Below are 18,719 nucleotides of genomic sequence, written 5' to 3' on the forward strand. Positions count from 1 at the left end.
AATATACTGTAATTACAAGTCGATGCTGTGAGCACAAGTAACACAATTCCATTCACCTCCATTAGTTTTTTTGTAATTTAGGTGAACTGACCCTTTAATTTTAAGGCCGACAGAAAAGGCTGAACAGAAACACATTTTGTGTTTTACAAATAATCCGACATGATGATCTTGTTGCTCAGTTGCATCTTTTATTCTTTCAATCTCTCTCGACACATTACATACTTTAGCTCTGCAGTGAAGCTTTTTAGCCTAAATTACTGTCTTGAAGTTTAAAGCTGCATCGTCACACATCTGGAGTTCTTGATCGATACTGATCATCGAATTGTTTTGCGACACAAATTTAACCTAATTATTTTGCCTCCTCTGTGAAAGAAGTGACAAAAAACATCATTATTTGTCATTAACTGCCATCATTTCCATTGAAAAACTAAATAGAGCAATCAGATCATTTTTTCTAAATTCAAAGTTTCTTTCCAGGTGTGTGACTGTGGACATTCTTCATTTGCAGTCTTTGAACACAAGTATATATACTCAAAGCTATATTTCCTTTACACATATATCAAAGCCATCGTACAGTCATTTCGCTAAAGCATTTGCATTTCAGTAGTTGTTTTTTTGTGTTTTTTTAACTTGAGTTATTTTTAAATTGACTTTATTTGGCAACCACATACACTCATAAAGGAAAAGTGCCAATGGAAAAAAAGAACTCCATTGTAATTTGATTTAAATATTTACAATTTTTGAGGTGATTACTGTCAAAAAGACTGCTCAGTCTCAAATGCTTAACATAGAGACAATATCAAATTGGACTTGTTATGTTTCCTTCTTCTTCATGTTGTACATTTGCCCCAGTAAAAGTCTTTTTAAAAACACTCACTGTACAGACATAACACCCAAAAACATACACACTGGCTCATGCATACATAGAGACTCACTCAGTGCGTGAAAGTAACACCATACAAAGGGAAATGGCGTGTTTTATATCTCACACAATATATCTCTAACATCCTCCTTCTGTATTCAAACAGTAGAGGAAACTAGGGCTGCCCCCTCTTAGTCAACTAATCTGTCGTTTTGGTCTTACTGACTAAGATTTCTTCAACTGTTTTTTTATGTTTTTTTCATGCTGAATGACTTATTTCCAAAAAAACTTATGAGCACATCTCTGGTAGACACAAGATTTAAAGAGGTGCTTTTGTGTGATTCGTTGTGGAGAAACTCAGTTTCATAGATCTGTCGATTAAATCAACTAATTGATTAGTCAACAAAATCGTATGAGTGTTAGTTGAATAAAGCGTGATTTATGCTTGCCGCATCCGTGAGGGTCACGTGTGTCCACGGTGGGGTGGGAGGGCTATGTGACAGGTTTTCGCTTGTCCATGCAGATCCAAATTTCTCTAACTCTGCAGGCGCGGAGAGATTGGAGAACAATGAGGAGCTTTGAGAATGTTGGTTTGCCGCCAGGAGAAACCCGCACTGAGTTTAAAAGATCCAAACCTTTCTTTGTCACGATTCCACATCAGCTCGTGTCTGCGCGACCGTCCTTGCGGAAAGTATAACCGAGGCTTGAGAATTTCTTTGGTTGAGGACAGCCCTAGTGGAAACACAGCACTCAGCTGAATCCAACAGCCACACATGCTTGAGTTTATATAAGCTTCAAATCTGTCCTGCGACTTAGGGCTGTGCAATTAAATCAAATTTCAATTACAATTTTGGCTTCCAGACATGAAAACGATTATTGCATTCCATTTCGCAATGATGAGGACTGTCCTCAGTGCGGCCATGTCAGCAAACCCACCCGACCCAACACGGACCCGTCTCGTTTGTCATGCTTTGTGGGTGTGACTTTTTTTACCGTGTCAACACCATTCATATTTATACAACCAATGTCTTTATGATTAAATTGTTTACTAGAGCACAAAGTTCTCCATAGATCTAGCCTCTTAATTTTGCTCTTAAAGTGTGCCAGATTGAAGCATTTAACTTTAAAATGAAGGCTAGAAAATGTTCTCTCTAAATGCATGATGTTTACATAGTCAGTGAGTAATCATGTTAAACAATCGTGATCTCAATATTGACCAAAAATAATCATGATTATGATTTTTGGCATAATCAAACAGCCCAGCTCCTACTGTTCTTATTATTGAAACTAAGTGTGAGTCGCAGTAGAAGCAGAAGAAATATATCACCTGTTACAACCACACAGAAGAAACTACAGCCAGGACTATATTTAGACAGTGTCTGATAATAGAGCAGTGATGATAGGGCGGCGTTCCCCTGACAGTGATGATTTCCAGCAGTATGCTAATACATGTTTCACTGTAGCAGTGTGTCTCAGTTAAAGTTCACGGTTATAGGTGTCCAGAAAAACATAAATAAAGTAAAAATGAGGTATGTGTTCGTGTTAAATTCATTATTCTAATAACCCACCTGCAACATGTAGAAGATGAGGAAATAGAAGAAATATAGTTTTCTATTTCCAGCGTGTCGACATTTTTATGTTACATGTTTTACAAGTAATAGTGCTGATTGTTTCATATACATTTTGCTCTGCTCTTCCTTTCAATGTGCAAACAGGCTCAAAAATAGGTTTCGTTATATACATCAAGCACCTTGGTGAAATAGCTTCGTCAGCTATATTTAGTCTTTTCTTTTTTTACAGCTATTTCCTGTTGATTCACAATCGGACCATGTTTTATTTTGGCACTCAATGGCTAACTTACATTATTTCATGATCGTCTTTTAGATCTCCTTTTAAAGTGATTCTGCTCAAGCATGCAGCTCTGCTCGAACAACACAGGACCTGACTCTAATCTAAGCATTACTGCTGAAAATAAAAACGAATTAGTAACAGCTACATGACACTTGGGTGTCAGTGCACTTTATCACACAGTACTTTTATTGTCAGAGCAGAATGAAGAGCCAACACCGACTCCAGATCAGCTTCAAGAGGGTGCAGACTGAACTTTAATTCTTAACTGCACGAGATGGAGACTGTGACTACAAACATCCTTTCCTCTGACACCGACAACATCCTTCTCTGTTGTCACCTGCAACTTTGGGTTTCTTATGAAGCACCATTTACAGTTTTATCTGTGATGTTCAGTGCATTTCAGATGTTTTTTTTGTTTTGTTATGAAATGTTGTAAATGACCTTTTCTGTGCTCTACTTAGTTATTCACTTAGTAATTAAATTTTCAACAATTCCCACCGACAAATTGATGTTGGTGGCTGTTCTAGGATGGATTTCTCTGTACGAGGGTTGTAGTGTTGCTCATTGTAAAAGCCGTTTCTCACCAGTGCGATGCAAAAATGTGGTGCTGGAATACGGAAAATCTGCCACTACGCACACCAGCTGCTGACTGTAAACTTACGCACGTTTCATGAATGAGGCCCAATGAGTTCCCTCCTAAATAGTGCCTGTGTCCACTCTCCACACAACAAAAAACAATCCGGAGAGAGAATGTCTAAGGGGTTAACATTAACTATACAATACATAAGTTAATCGGACCCCAAATTTGATGCTAACGCTAGCTGATGTGGCTAGCCCCGTTCCATATATTCGCTAAAATCGAGGTCCGTCCGAATATTTTTTTCCCCGCACAAATGTTCCTCAGGGGTGTGCAGCATTCACAACAACCCATACAATCTGTTTTTATACATTTTTGTGCAATTTCTTCAGACGAAAATCCGTGCTTAGTGTGAAACGGCAATAAGCCTGAACACCATAATGATGCTGATGCTTACTGACAATGTTGTAAGTGCTGTCAAAATAATGAAATGTTGCCTCTAGGTGCGCCAGGAAATCCAAAGTACATCAGCAGTGGTTAAACTGTTTACAATGGATTTCTTCCATAAAATACAGTTTGGATTCAGGTAATTCACAGCAGATAATTAGGTGAATTGGAATTATGGCAGACCACCAAAACTTTATTTTTACTGTTTTCAGGATCGTACCTAATTGACCCTTCGCTAAGCCCCTCCCTAGAACGGCCACTGTCCAATCCTACGTTAGCAACCGTAATCCAATGTATGGATCAAGCCCACGATGTGCGAGCGATATCCTGGCGTGCTTTAAACTAATGGATAAGCGGGATAGTTTAGATTTATATTAGATAATGAAAGCTTTAGGGAGTCATAACTAAACATCAACTTAGCTTAAAACAAACAGTATATTGACTATATGTTCGTCCTTCATGTGAGTTGTCAAGATGTGGGGTGTCTGACGCTTGCATTCGGACCGGTGAGCTTTTCTCTCGATTTTAACAGCCTCTTCATTCACAATACTCCACCGATAAATTAGCCTTTACTGTGAATGTAGCTCTCAAATGCATATTGCAGTCCTTTCTGTCTAGTTCTCTTTGATATTTCAGAACCATTATTCCAGAAATCTGCCATAATTTCCTTTGGAATATCTCTCACTGATATCGTTGAAAATGCCATATTGACATGGCGGTTGCCAAAGCTTGACAGGCTTAGCAACAGTAACCAGGGCGGGGCTTAGCAAAGTATGAATTCATATTGGCAGGAGGGAGGAGGCATGTTGTGTTGATATTCAGAGACAGCTCACAGCTGATGTTTTGGTAATTTTTAAAATAATTTTTCCACTTTATGTTTTGCTAAATAAAGCACAGATGTTAATATTTATTTATGCCTTAAGGTTTGCATTGCCTGTGGTTTAATCTGTTACTACACAGATAGAAAGCACGCTCTGAATCTGCAGCTGTAAGGCAGCAAAATGCTGAATCATGACATCTTATTAGACTTTAAAGACTCAAGCTCATCATTATCGATATCAAACTGACCAATCAAACTCAGGAATACACTCCAAGACAATCTTTGTTACAGTAATTCAAGACTCAAACTATCATGCTCCCTGTTTTTTGTGTTTGTTCAGTAAATTGCAGGCCTGTAAATTGTGTGTTTTTTATGAGGGTTTAGTGACCTTACAACATGTATTTGCTTGATTAATCACGCTATGCTTTCCTGTAGCCTGCAGCACTGTACTGCGAGGACATCAGCCTGTTTACTTACAATAAATTCAGGATCCTCAACTTTCTGAACCTTCACAGGACAATCTAATATAAGATTCACTTTTTTTAACTACTGCTGTCAAACGCAAGATGACAAGGTCCAACTATAAGAAGACCTCTCCCCTCTGCAGGGCCGTGACATCTGCATGAAGCAGTAGTGACAAAAATCCAGCGACTCAATCACAGTTTCAGTGCTAAAACGTCTCCTCAGACCAAAAGCGTAAATGAAGAGGTTCGTATGTAAACATGGTGTTGCCATAGTTACAGGTGTGTACTGCGTCAGTGTGGTACTGTAGCTGGATGCAGTGGAGGTCACGTGACCACCGCCACCGTTGCTGCAGGAGTGAGGAAGTGTCAAGATCTCCCAGCGCTTGAGGAGGAAGGTGGAGAGGATGAGGACCTGTCGCTTTCTCTCTGATCACCGTCCTCAGCAGGAGCAGGCGTCGCTGGGTTACTGAGACAGAAACACAAACACACGCTGGAACATAACAGAAATAACATAACAAATTATTCTTGTGGCACTCTTACACACTCACTTATGTGGTACTGGAAAGAGAGAAAATAACACTTTATTTTACAACTATGTTTCTTAGAGGGGAAGTGATAGGGCGGCTGTGGCTCAGAGGGTAGAGCAGGTTGTCCACCAATCGGAAGGTCGGTGGTTCGATCCCCGGCTGCTCCGGGTCACATGTCGATGTGTCCTTGAGCAAGACACTTAACCCCAAATTGCTCCCGGAGGCATAGCCATCGGTGTGTGAATGAGTATTTAGATTAAATCCTGATGGGCAAAGTTGGCACCTTAGTAGCCTCTGCCATCAGTGTATGAATGTGTGTGTGAATGGGTGAATACTGACATGTAGTGTAAAGCGCTTTGAGTGGTCGGAAGACTAGAAAAGCGCTATATAAGTCCAAGTCCATTTACCATATAGATCTTATAAAGGTTTCGGTGGAAAAAAAACTATTTAATTTGGTCACGCAGCATAAAAAAAAAAACAGCATCCCTAGTTGTCCTCCTGTACTGAGCCAACGGCTTTGTCTAGTCTTTACTCATCAGGGCATAATGAACAGATTTTGCCCTAATTTTTGTTGCCAATATTTTTTCCATTCACATTGTCGTTGCAATTTAGTCATAAAATAAAAGGACGTCAATGAATACTTAGCGTGTTTCATATTGTTGTTGATAGACTTAACAGTGTGCGTTACCTGTCTCCAGTCTGTGTGATGAGTCTCCTGCAGGTCTCCATCTGAACATCTAGGCCTCTCTTCATCGAGCACATCTCCATGTACTCGTGGAGGTGTCGGTTCATGTCGCTCTTTGCTGTGGCCAGTTCCAGCTGGAGTCAGACAAATGTTAAAATCACAAATGCTGTATGTGCGTTTACCATAACAAAAACTTTGCTTACTTCTGCACAACTATGAGCTGCAGGGCAAATGACTGTTACTAAGCTTCACACGGCGTTATGAAAGTCTTTTATATCACGCCTAAGTAGAGGTGTTTGAGTGCACATGTGGGAGATTAAAAGAAAATATACAGTGCTGCACAAAGACAGGACATGAGAATAGGACATGAGAATAAACAAGTAACACCGAGCATAAAAAGAAAGAAAAAACAGGCAACATATATGAAATTGGAAAGCAAGTGGGCAAGTGTCTGACCTCAATCTGGTCGATTGTCTCCTGGTATTCCTTCTCTCGCGACTTGAAAAGACATTCTGTGTCATTAATCACCTTTTCCAGACAGTCCTCCTGCTGCAGAGAAAGAGAGAGACTTTGAGTATGTTTGTGGTCAGAATATGGATATGCATGTGATAAAATATAGTAACAGCAGTAAATAGGACATGTGCTTGTGTGCTAATCATCACACAATCAGACGTTAAGTGAGGTTACACGACTATTAAAGCACAGCTTTATGCTCCCATCAGCTCCAATTTCACTGACTAATGCAGCTGCTCCACCTTCAAAAGGACAGCAGATGTTCGAACACCACACGGTCGGTAAATGAAAACAAATACCTACATGCATTTCTTGGAAACAAACACACTGAACACCAATACAGGCTAGACACTGCATCTGTCTGAGTGTGTGTGTGTACGTGCTGTGGATACAGTGTTTTGTCCTGAAACGGCCCTGCTTCAGTAGAGCAGTGAAGGTCAGTGTCCTCGCCGGAAACAAAACTGTATCGACCAACATATCACGCTGCTGCTCTGCACATCAACTCCAAATCAGAACCTTAAAAGCTTCCACATGCAAATGTGCAGATCCTGATTCTACTTTCTCAATGTCCTTCGCTCAGTGAATTACTGAATAGGACATTCATTGCATCTGAAGGCCAGGCATGAATATTATAAAAGTAATAGAAAAAACAAACATGGTGTGCACTGTGCATGTCTATGGTTGCACTTGTTCATGACAAAGTATAAAAACAGATTTTTTTTCTCATTGCTAACATATTCAAAACCATATTTTGGTAAAGGTCATCCTTACAGGCTTAAAGTTTGACTGAAAGTATACAGTCTAGATGTAATACAATTACTGATATCAGTTATGGTTAGACAAATATATAATTGTACACAAACTTGAATAATATACAGACACGCGAATAACCTCAGACTTGTTATGACCACAGAGCTGAAACATTACCTCTCAAAGGTGAACTTCCATCAAATGTGAGCGTTATAAGCTTCACAATGTTAGTATATGTTGCACTGGATTGCCTTACGTTGTGTAGGTGTTGCCATTGTTTTGTCCATCTGCTGTATTTAGGTTTAGGTCCATTCCTTAAAGCCCCCTTCCAGTGTATTTTAGCATTTTTATGATATTTCATATTTATTTGAGTCATTTCCTGACAATGTTGTTTAGCCACACTGTTCGCCAAAATTGTTTTTGACAAATAACTTAAATTTGTCCTCAAAGTTAAAAAAAAAAGAAGGTTTTTGCTAAAACGGGAAGGTGACGTATGACTATAGTAGAAGCTGCAGGTCATACGTTGTGGATAATGCAAAATCCCACCGGCAGAATTAGCACAGTCAGTGTCTGTCTCTCTCACTCGCTCTCTTCTTTTTCATCTTTAACAGAAAGCAGCCGATGCCAAACGCCGGTATTGTGTCGGGCCACAGCACACCGCCAGGTGGATCATAGACATGTTGCCCGCCTTTTGAAATGCAATTTCAGGACGCTTTGGAGGTTTGCCTTGTCCATCAGAGCAGGTATCCTGTAACAAGTCCGGACGCTGCGGAGCGCACAACGTTCAGCCCAAAAGAAAATAGTGTAAATAATTCGGTAGAGAAATAAACAAATCACAGTGCAGCCTGGTGCGGTTTCGGTACTGACAGCTGAGGCAAGAGCGGCCGGTGGTGACGGACGGTGCACCTCTGCAACATCCCAAAACTACATTTCAAATGGCGGACCTCTGCAACATGTCTATTTGTCCTGTGGTGCAGCTCCTCGGTGCAGCAGCAGCAGCCAGACGGCCGCCTCACCAGGAGGAGACGGTCCAGAAGAGAGCAAGTGATAAGACAGTTGTGAGTCGTCTTGTCTTATTTGTGGTCTAAATAAAATAAAGTAAATTCATCAAATTCAGTGCCATATAGCTAGCTGTTTTCCAAGCTACTGTAGTTTGTTTAATCTAAACTGGGTTGAAAAACGATTCAATCTTGTTGCCATGGTAATGAATTACGTCTTGAGAAAGAACGTTAACTGGAAAACATGAATTAACACTAGCTGCAGGGGGCCTTTAAAACCAGATCTCATTGAAATGAGTCGTGCAACCACAGCCTACCTCTCCTGGTGGGTGGGTGGGGTCAGGGGGCAGAGCGCATCCTGGGAAGTCCTCCCAAAGAAGCAGCGTCTCTTCAGTCTCCTCCCAGGCCAGACTGTCGCAATCATCCTCAAACTCACATTCACGCCTAAAATAAAAACATAAATGCACACACATTGAAAAATAATTAGTGGGAGTGCAGGACTAAAGGACAGTAACATTATACTCATTATACATATTTCAAAATCAGACCACTCACAGTTGGTTCAGCATCCTCTGCATCTCCTCATTGATCTGATTGGCTGATGAGCCACAGTGCTCTTCCTCTTTGGCCCCGTCACTTTCAGAAGTGCTGACAGGTTCGTCACACTCGCTCCCGTTGGAGAGAGGAGTTTGTTTCCGGCGGTAGTTTAGGGATGATTGGTTGTTAGTAACCTGCAGGGACACAATCAAAATTCAGACCACAACCATCAATATACAAGACAAATAACTGTGGATTTGATAACACATGGAACAAACCAGAGATGAATATGCAGATGATATACTATTAGTCTCACGCCATCCACAAACCAGTGTCCCGACAATTCAGATTTATATGACTGTCCCACATATCTGGCTACAAAATGAATTGGACCATTTTTTATTTATTTTTTAAAAAAGTGAAGTTTGGTGAAAGTAAATAATTAATTTGTCTTTTGTAGGCCTAGTTAATTTAAGAGAAAAAAATAGATTAAAATCATAAGTCAGATGCGATATGAAAAAATTGGAGATTGGAGCCCTTTATTAAATCCTAAAAAACTGCAGATCCATGGTTTCAGTAAACTGTGGTTCCGAGAGGCTATGTTAACAGGATGCAGAATTATTGTGAGACGATGGAAAACGGTCCCACGCTCGTCATTCGAGCACTGGACCGAACTAATGTCCAACATAGCGGGTTACGAACGAGTCATACTCAGACTCTCAGGACGCCAAGACTTGTTCCTGAAAATATGGATCCCATTGCTGGACCGCAACAACAGACAGCATCCAAGAACAGATCTCACATCACGCACAGCAAACGTCAACTGACAAATCCCATTGTCTTTTTTTTTATTATCTATTTATTTCATTTCATTTTTTTGCTGATGAACCTACCTCTTTGTACTGTACAGCTGTTTAGTATCTTTATTTAGTCATGGAGATAGAGGGTTGGGTGGATGGATGTGGGAGTGTTTATAATGTATATAAAGAAATGTCTTAAGAAATGTCTTGTAACCTTCATGTTATGACAATGTTGGACACAAATAATAAAATAATAATATAATATAATAATAATAATATAAATACAACAAAAAAAATGAACCAGAGACGAGAACATTAAGTGGTCAGATTTAGTCCTGGTACCTGGTACATCTGGATCACATCTTCACAGTTCCTCTGCTGAGCTACGTCACAGAGACGAGCGGTGATGTCGATCCTGCGGCAGATGTCCATGTCCACCTTCATGGCTTTCTCCTGGATCTTACTGTCCAACTCCGACAAGTTCTACATAGAGGATGGAAGGAACCAGATGAAACTGACCGAAAGGAAATTTGTTTATCTACTGCTTTATTAATGTGAATAAATCACTGCCGTAAATGAATGCATTACTAATTTCCTATTCAAATTAATTAAATAATATAATTTTACTTTGGTTATTTAAAGAGTTGAATGCCACAAACCCTCCACTGAGAAGCAGAGAGACATATGATTACTGCTGATGTGCATTATAGCTGTGAGTATACAGTATATGACTAGTATGTGACTGTTTGGGTTGTACTGCGCTCACATTGCTCATGAGGCCTTTGAAGAGAACTAGCTCTGCTTTCAGCTGCTGAACTCTGAGAGCCAGCTCGTCCTGACAGCCTTCGCTCTCCTGCAGGTCCTGCAAACATGAAGGAAACCATAAAGAACACACACGGACAAGCACGAACCCTCCCACGCCCACACGTCCTGCCGCATCTCTTTACTGGAAATTGCAGGTTAGACTATGCAAGCGACAAAATAAAAGCCTATATCTGCACAAAAACATTGTAAATCCTAAATGCATGATCTCCTCTGGGGAGCTCTAGATTTGTCTGACGGCATCATAATCTTCTCTTCTACCTGTTGACTTATTCATGTGTGCCACAATATTGGTCAGGACCCTTTCCAGTCTAGAGTGGTGTTTCACTGCTTGTGGTCTCCTGTTGATGTGCTGCCTGCTAAACGAGGTCAGGTACAGGTTCCTGGCAATGGCACACGTGCATTCAAAAACACAATAACATGTATATATGTGCACACACACATACACACACATACAGTACATACACAGGAAATCCACATTGGGTTTCTAAAGACACAGCTGCAGGAAGACCAAATATGGCAATCAACCTGACAGCAGGTGACAGTCGGATAAAAAAAAACAAAAAGTTTTTTATTCAAAATAGATGATTTCTATAACTTGAAAATGAGAATGTTCATGCACTTTCAGTGCGTTTCATCAGTTGATGAGTGGTCAAAGATTAATTATAAAAGAGAGCAACAGCTTTGTATGAGTCTGGACTTGAACCAGTGTAGTAGTGATACATGCTGCACAAAGGAAACTACCAGTTCCAGCAGAGTGAGAGCTGACTGCTGATCACTGTACCGGCTTCAATGTACTCTATATTTAAACTCGTTTTTCCTAATGTTATCAGTTTAATGAAGAGTTTCATCCAAGCTATTTAACCACTAACACTCTGCTTACTGTTGACAGACCAGGAAAACACACATGGTATGTTCATGGTATTTTTAGGTTAGTGGTTCCGAAACTTTTTCACGTCAAGGACCCCTAAACTGACACAAATTAGACCACGGACCCCCATTTCATAAGATTGTGCCCTAGGGTCCCCCATCTGATAGCATTTTTGCTTTTTAGGGCAGCCCCCTTAGTCCATTAGTCGACTAATCTGTCGTTTTGTATTAGTCGACTGAGATTTCTTTAGTCGCTTATGATTTTTTTTTCATGCTGAATGACTTATTTCCAACAATCTTATGAGCACATCTCTGGTAAACACAAGAACTGAAGTGGTGCTTTTGTGTGATTCTTTGTGGAGAAACTCAGTTTTACAGATCCTTTGATTAAATCAACTAACTGATTAGTTGACAAAAGCGTATGAGAGTTAGTCGACTAAGAATTTCTTACAGCCATGCATTCTGTCATTGTGTTACTTATGGATGGAATTATAGTGAAAATAAATGATTGCCCTTTTTGCTGGGGACCCCCTGGAACTCCTTCAAGGACGCCTAGGGGTCCCCGGACCCCACTTTGAAAACCACTGAGCTAGGCCATAGCTGAAAAATCACACCCAACACTTTATTTCGGTGGTTTTAATGACTCAGGCTGTCCAAGCTGTCAAATGTGAAGTAAAGCCTAAAAGACACCTTCAGTGCAGACACACTGCATTGTTGGTCTCCAGCCATGCCTACCTACACATACACACAAAATGTTACCTCTTCTAGGTCCGTAATTTTCTGTTCCAGATCCACCCTCATAGTGTATTCTTCTTCCCATCTAAGAGACACACACATACAAGAAGTAAACAATATTTTAGTGTCTTGTAATGTCATCAGAGAACAGACAGACAGACAGACAGACAGACAGACAGACAGACAGACAGACAGACAGACAGACAGAGAACACAGAGGTATGGCGTCTTCCAGATCCATTTAGAAAGGCAGGCACAGTATAAAGAGATCCATGACTGAACTATCAGGTCAAAAGAGTCGACAGATGTTATGACAGATGACAGATGTTATATAATCTTAAGTGCATCTGTCTAATCAAACCACAACTCTATGACAATCAAATTCTTCCCGACACATAACATCACGTGCTACCGTCCAGGATTTCCGATGCTGATCTACTGCAGCAATGTGCCAGCAAAGGCAAAGAAGAAGAGCGTCAGTGAGATAAACATGGATGTGAACAATGCTGAATGTAAAATACTAATCGGCATTGCAAATGTCAACACATTTGTTAAACCTCAAGGATACACAGTGTTTAACTGAATGGAAACATAACTTTTGTTTGTTTACAAGAAAATACATTAAATTCATCCTATAAAACTGCAATTTCGGGAAAAGGAGGAATGAAAGAAGAGACTGAATTTGCATTTTAAATGCACAAAAATGGCAACTGGATTTCAATCTGGCTGAGTGCCTGTGGATCTGACAATAAAATGAAAATGCATATTTATATATTAAGCAGGGCTGTCAAAGTTAACGCAATAATAACATGTTAACGCAAATTTGTTTTAACACCACTAATTTCTTTAACGCATTAACTCAACTTGCAATTTTTAGGTATGATTAGCTAGGATTTTTTGCGGGCTCAGTTTTAAAGATAGAGTGAAGATACTGGCATCATATGAAACTAGAAAACCTAAGGAGTCCATTGATATAAATCATGTCATACTAGCTTGTCGCAAAGGAGGTTAAATAACCCTCCAAACCTACACAACATTTTAGAGAGGAAAAACTGTCATGGCCATTTTCAAAAGGAGCCCCTTTACCTCTGACCTCAAGATATGTGAATGAAAATGGGTTCTCTGGGTACCCATGAGTCTCCCCTTTACAGTCATTCCCACCTTATGATAATCACATGCAGTTTGGGGCAAGTCATCGTCAAGTCAGCACACTGACACACTGACAGCTGTTGTTGCCTGTTGGGCTTGAGTTTGTCATGTTATGTTATGATTTGAGCATATTTTTTATGCTAAAGGCAGTACCTGTGAGGGTTTCTGGACAATATGTGTCATTGTTTTGTGTTGTAAATGGATTTCAAATAATAAATATATACATACATATGCATAAAGCAGCATATTTGCCCACTCCCATGTTGATAAGAGTAATAAATACTTGACAAATCTCCTTTTAAGGTACATCTTGAACAGATACAAAATTTGCTATTAATCGCGATTAACTTTTTTAATCGATTGACAGCCCTAATATTAGGTTACAAATCTGGATACAAATTGAATGAAACAATCAGGTCTAAATGGGAAAAGTGTGTATGAGTGATTTGCTAATTCACTCACTGATGAATGGCTTGTTTGATGAATTGTGTGCTACTGTGGTGCAGCCCAGACGACTCGCTCATGAATCTCAACTTTAATGCATTTAAAAGCCTGAGCACAGCTCCTGTATGTAATCTCACATTCAGTGACTTCATACAGCACACATGCCCAGGGGACATCCACTCACTGCAGAGTCTGTAGCCTCTTATACAAAATGCTGTTTGAAATGCAGAACGCTGCGGCACATCGGGGGCCTTTAGGGAATACTAAATCTAAAAGAAACTGAGTCATGAAACGGGAGTTGTTGTTGTAGAGGAAGCTTGTTTGATCAGTAAGGTGAGAGCGAACAGAAAGCCGAGAAGTGCTTCCTTCTGCAAGCCAACCCCCATCCAGCAGTCACAGCTTGCAGTACATGCTGCATTGCAGATACAGTGTGTGGAGCGTGGCGAGGGGGATGCGCAGTGGGAGAGAAGAGAGGCAAACAGAAAGAGAGAGGGAGAGCAAGTGAATGATGAAGTGTTGTGGGGAGAGTGAGGGGCAGGGACTGAGGGAAGGTACGGGGCGGAAAGAGAAGTTGTCCTTGAATAAAAAAGATAAAATGAATAGATAGAAGAGCTAAAGCAAAATGCACCAAAAGCTTTAAGACAAATGACTTCATAGGTGAGTTTAGATATGAAATGACTCACAAGGGCAACAACATTATTAAATTGAGTTCCGTTATAAATATTTGACTGCATAAGTAATGGCCATGAATCTGAAGGAGCAAGTTTCGATTGGAGAAAGAGGCTTTAATGCCTCCATTGTCCCGAGGTAACTGGATACCTACAGTAAGCTCACAGAGGTTTAGGAAATAGCCCAGACCCCAGTGGGTCACGTGATCACACACCTTGATCAACAAGAAGTGAAACAAAAACTTGTTCAGGTCATCCACTCTCAAGTCTCTACATACAATTAAATCATGTGTCTTATGTCACTCAATCTTGGTTAGTGTCGTCCCTCTGCCTCATTCACAAAGAGCCCACTATACTGGGGTCAGGATCTCCTCTGTGAAGAATGCATGGCTGCTCATTTGGACATAATATGAGGGAATTCAATGATGAATGTGCTGAAAGATGAGGGCTACCGTAGTTCACTCAGGACAGATAATACGAAACCCAAAACTGTCACATGTCGTTCAAATTCACAATAGGATTTAACAGATGTGAGCTTTTCTTTCTTCCAATAGTTTAAAAAGGAAAATCCACCCTAAAATAGAGTTCACACTGTGTTATTCCAGTGAACTGCAAACACAGTAATTGGAGATCTGAGCATCCTGATTTGAACTGGTGATGTCATCGGGTGACACATTGTTGTAAACTGGTGCACTGATGATAAATAGGTGATTGTGGGTTAAGAGAAGTTTTGTTTGAGATGTTACATGAAAAAGTATTTACAAAAGCATGCATATCCAGACGATAAATAGTAGGTGCTGGATAGAAAAGTATGGAAAAGATGGAAAAAAATAGAGTCCTAACGCTATAATGATCCCATGAACATTTAATTGACCGGTCCGGTAGTAATAAATTAAATGTTCATGGGAGCATTATCTAGGGTGCGGATTCTATTTTTTTCCATATTTGAGATGTTACATGATCCTAGGGCAGCAACTGATGATTATTTTTCATTAGCACTTAATCTGCTGATTATTTTCTTGATTAATCAATTTGTTTTGTTTACAAAATGTCGGAAAATTGTCTAAAATAATAGCCATCACAATTTCCCAGAGCCCAAGGTGACATCAAATCACTTGTTTTGTTCCAAAACCCAGAAGTACTCAACTAAAAAAATACTCTTTGAGAAGCTGAAACCAGTGACTGTTTAGCATTTTTGCTTAAAAACATAATTGAATGAATCTATTACAAAAATAATTGTGACATTCAAGTAATCATTTCAGATCTAGATCAAACTTAAATCCATGTGGATGCTGTTTAAGCATCATAGGCTTTGTTTCAATATTCACACCGGCCTAACTGGGACCACCTCCAGGATTTGTCGTTTGATGGCCTCATCATTACCGTCTTTCATCTTCTCAGTTTCATAAAATAATCGTCTGCTTTACGATCAACATGACCTCTATTTCAGGATGGATTTTTCCTATAATGTTCCTGTAAACTAAGCCACCCATGGGTGAGTCATCTGCAACAGACTGATCTCCACATGTCCCTACTAAGCTTTGACCTTCCTTCTTCTTTATACTTAGCTCATGACGTGTTAATTTTTTGGGGTGTATTTCAAGCAGCAGCACCTGCCTCTGTGGTCAGACATGAAGTGGATGCAAGGGTCAGGTGATGGATGGATGGAGAGGGTTTGTGCTGACTCTGCTTTTGTTGTGAGACAGCTGGTCTGCAGCTGCTTTACTGCTCACTGCTCCAAAGTAGACCACCACACACACTTAAGGAAACTACAGTAGAAATGCTCCTGTGGGACAGATAATAATGCACTATACCCACTTTTAACAGTCTCTTCTGCACTATATTCACTTTTTTAATAGTCGTGTATCACAGCTGTTACCCTGCACTATATTCAGTTTTAACAGTTTTCTTCATCTCCTTGTATTTTTATATCTGGTTTATTTTTTTGTACTTTGTACTACTAACTTTTTTACTGCCTTTTTACTAACATGTTGTTGCACCATGGAACTGTGATGCTGGAAACTTGAATTTCCCTCGGGATCAATACAGTTACTATCTATCTATCTATCTATATATCTATCTATCCATCTATCTGTCTATCTATCTATCTATCTATCTATCTATCTATCTATCTATCTATCTATCTATCTATATATCTATATATCCATCTATCTGTCTATCTATCTATCTATCTATCCATCCATCTATCTATCTATCCATCTATCTATCTATCCGTCCATCTATCTATCTATCTACGTACCTATTATCTATCTATCTATCTATTATCTATCTACTGTATCTATTTATCTATCTATCTATCTTATAAGTGCAATAAAAAAGGGGTTTCACTCCATTTACCTGCGTTTATACTCATCTCTCTCCCTCTTCACTTTGCCCAGGACATTATACAGGGCTCTTATCTCTGGGGTGATGGTGTCAATCTGGACCCCGACTCCATCAGGGTGCCCCCAGGATACCCCTGGGCTGGCCAGACGCTCCGCTCCAGGGCCATACTTGCGGGTGTGGTTGTAGGACCAGACGTTGCCTGGGAGGAACCGTGGAGGAGGGTTGGTGGTGGAGCTCCCTGGACCTGAGCTGGTAGTGGTGGAGAAGGTTTTGAACCCAGAGCTAGGAGAGTCCACACAGGGAGAGGCCTGGCTGATGGTGATGGATGGGTTACAGGTGGTTTGGGTTGAACTATAGTTCTCAGCAGCTGTTTGGTGGAGGCTTGATGGTGTGAACAGTGTTGTAGGCCTCCTGGCTGAGTTGTTGGTGTTGTGGAAGGGCAGAGAGCCAGGCCTGAGAGGTATGGTACCCACAAATCCAGTCTGAACACCTGCCTCCTGGGTGTGACCCCTGCTGCTCTCACAGCATCCACTCTGACAGCCCTTGTTGGCATCCAGCGCCTGCTGCAGCTGCTTCTCTAAAATCTTATTTCTTCGCTCTAATTCATGCACTTTGGCCAGAAAGCATCTGAACCTCAGGTTGAGAGTTTTGAGGACGCTGATGTTTGATCCCAGGTCGTTTCTGAGAGCCATGGCTGCAGGGGGGTGCTGGTAGGGACTCTGGTGGTGGAGGTGATGGAGGTAAGGTGAGGTCTGTGAGGGTGCGGTGAAGTCAGGACCCGGATGATGATAATCAGGCCCAGATCCGTACTGCTGATGCTCACCCAGCAAAAAGGACGTCGGGTCCTCTTGTCCACCGAAGATGTTGTCCGGCAGGAGGCCTGATGGAGAGTCCGGGTGTCCTGGACTCTGATGCTGCTGAGGATGCTGCTGTTGTTGTTGGAGGAGGAGATGCGTGTTGGCCCCCAACAAAGGATTCATGCTATGGTATGGAAAACTAAAGCGCTGCAGATCTGGCATGAACACGGATAGGGAATAGTCTTTTTCTACAACACAGAATATATAAAAGGATAAATAAATAACGCACCAGAAAGACGTGCGCACCAGTATTTTTTTTTACCTGATTATATAACTGTTCTTAAATAAGAATCTTATCCTTAAAGCTGAGAGGTCTTAACGTCGGATGGTGGATCAGTGCATTTAAAAGCGACTCCAATTTGGCTGCAAGCAAGGATGAAAAATGTGAAGACACTGGACCTGCACCTCGGTTGAGATGTTTTTTTCAAAATAAAACGCAATAATAAAGGAAGAAAATGACGCAGAGCGTGAATATCCAGAGTCACCGCGTCGTTGAAGTTCTGGCAATAAGATGTGACCGCAGACAGCAGAGCTGAAGAGCTGCTGCGGGATTGGAAGTTGTGATGTGTAGGTCACGAACGAGCCGGTTCATTGAGCCGGCTCTTTTAAGTGAACAATAAGAGCCGGTTCCCGTCCGAGAGCCGTTTTCTTTTTTTTCTTTAATTATTTCGAGGCAGAATGATAGGACGATCTTCTCCGCGCCACGGGCACTCCATGTGTGGCACAATCAGTCATGTGTAGGTTATAAAACAGAACCATTTCTTGGGTGTAATGCAAGTGAAGAGAGTTTGTCATGTTTCATATGTGTTTATAAGAAGAAAGTGTTCAATGTGGTTATAATTTAGTGTACAGTGTTATTTATTGCCAGTGTCATTATTAGGGAGTTGTGCCGGTAGATCGCCAGTAGGTGTCAGTGTCTCTACAGAAGCCGTGTATGTGAAGGGAGCGTCACAGGGAAGTCTCGCGTGAATAAGTGAGATAATGAGAATCTCTGTGTA

At 40.7% G+C, this 18,719-nt stretch overlaps 1 protein-coding gene across 2 annotated transcripts; it reads right to left on the reverse strand.

The window, feature by feature from the left end:
- Positions 1 to 175: 175 nt before the first annotated feature.
- Positions 176 to 18,268, reverse strand: iffo1b (intermediate filament family orphan 1b). 2 transcript variants are annotated; one of them, XM_074653300.1, is made up of 10 exons: positions 16,877 to 18,268; positions 12,283 to 12,343; positions 10,598 to 10,693; positions 10,174 to 10,314; positions 9,050 to 9,225; positions 8,812 to 8,938; positions 6,690 to 6,782; positions 6,237 to 6,367; positions 4,490 to 5,511; positions 176 to 4,152 (listed from the first exon to the last, which is right to left on the reverse strand). In XM_074653300.1, the coding sequence occupies exons 1-9, from the start codon at positions 17,881 to 17,883 to the stop codon at positions 5,388 to 5,390; spliced, it is 1,956 nt and encodes a 651-aa protein (XP_074509401.1). In that variant the 5' UTR covers positions 17,884 to 18,268; the 3' UTR covers positions 176 to 4,152; positions 4,490 to 5,387. The 2 variants fall into 2 exon arrangements, with proteins under 2 accessions (XP_074509401.1, XP_074509402.1); XM_074653301.1 differs by having other exon boundaries at positions 4,490 to 5,487; positions 16,877 to 18,267.
- Between the last annotated feature and the right edge of the window lie 451 nt (positions 18,269 to 18,719).

This window comes from Sebastes fasciatus, chromosome 12 (genome assembly GCF_043250625.1).
Source record: "Sebastes fasciatus isolate fSebFas1 chromosome 12, fSebFas1.pri, whole genome shotgun sequence".
Taxonomy (NCBI): domain Eukaryota; kingdom Metazoa; phylum Chordata; class Actinopteri; order Perciformes; family Sebastidae; genus Sebastes; species Sebastes fasciatus.

Coding starts and splice junctions, on each gene's coding strand:
- iffo1b (XM_074653300.1), bottom strand. CDS start 17,883: ATGCCAGATCTGCAGCGCTTTAGTTTTCCATACCATAGCATGAATCCT. Junction 10,694..12,282: donor AAATTACGGACCTAGAAGAG/GTAACATTTTGT, acceptor TCATGTTTGCAG/GACCTGCAGGAGAGCGAAGG. Junction 9,226..10,173: donor ATGTGATCCAGATGTACCAG/GTACCAGGACTA, acceptor GTGTCCCTGCAG/GTTACTAACAACCAATCATC.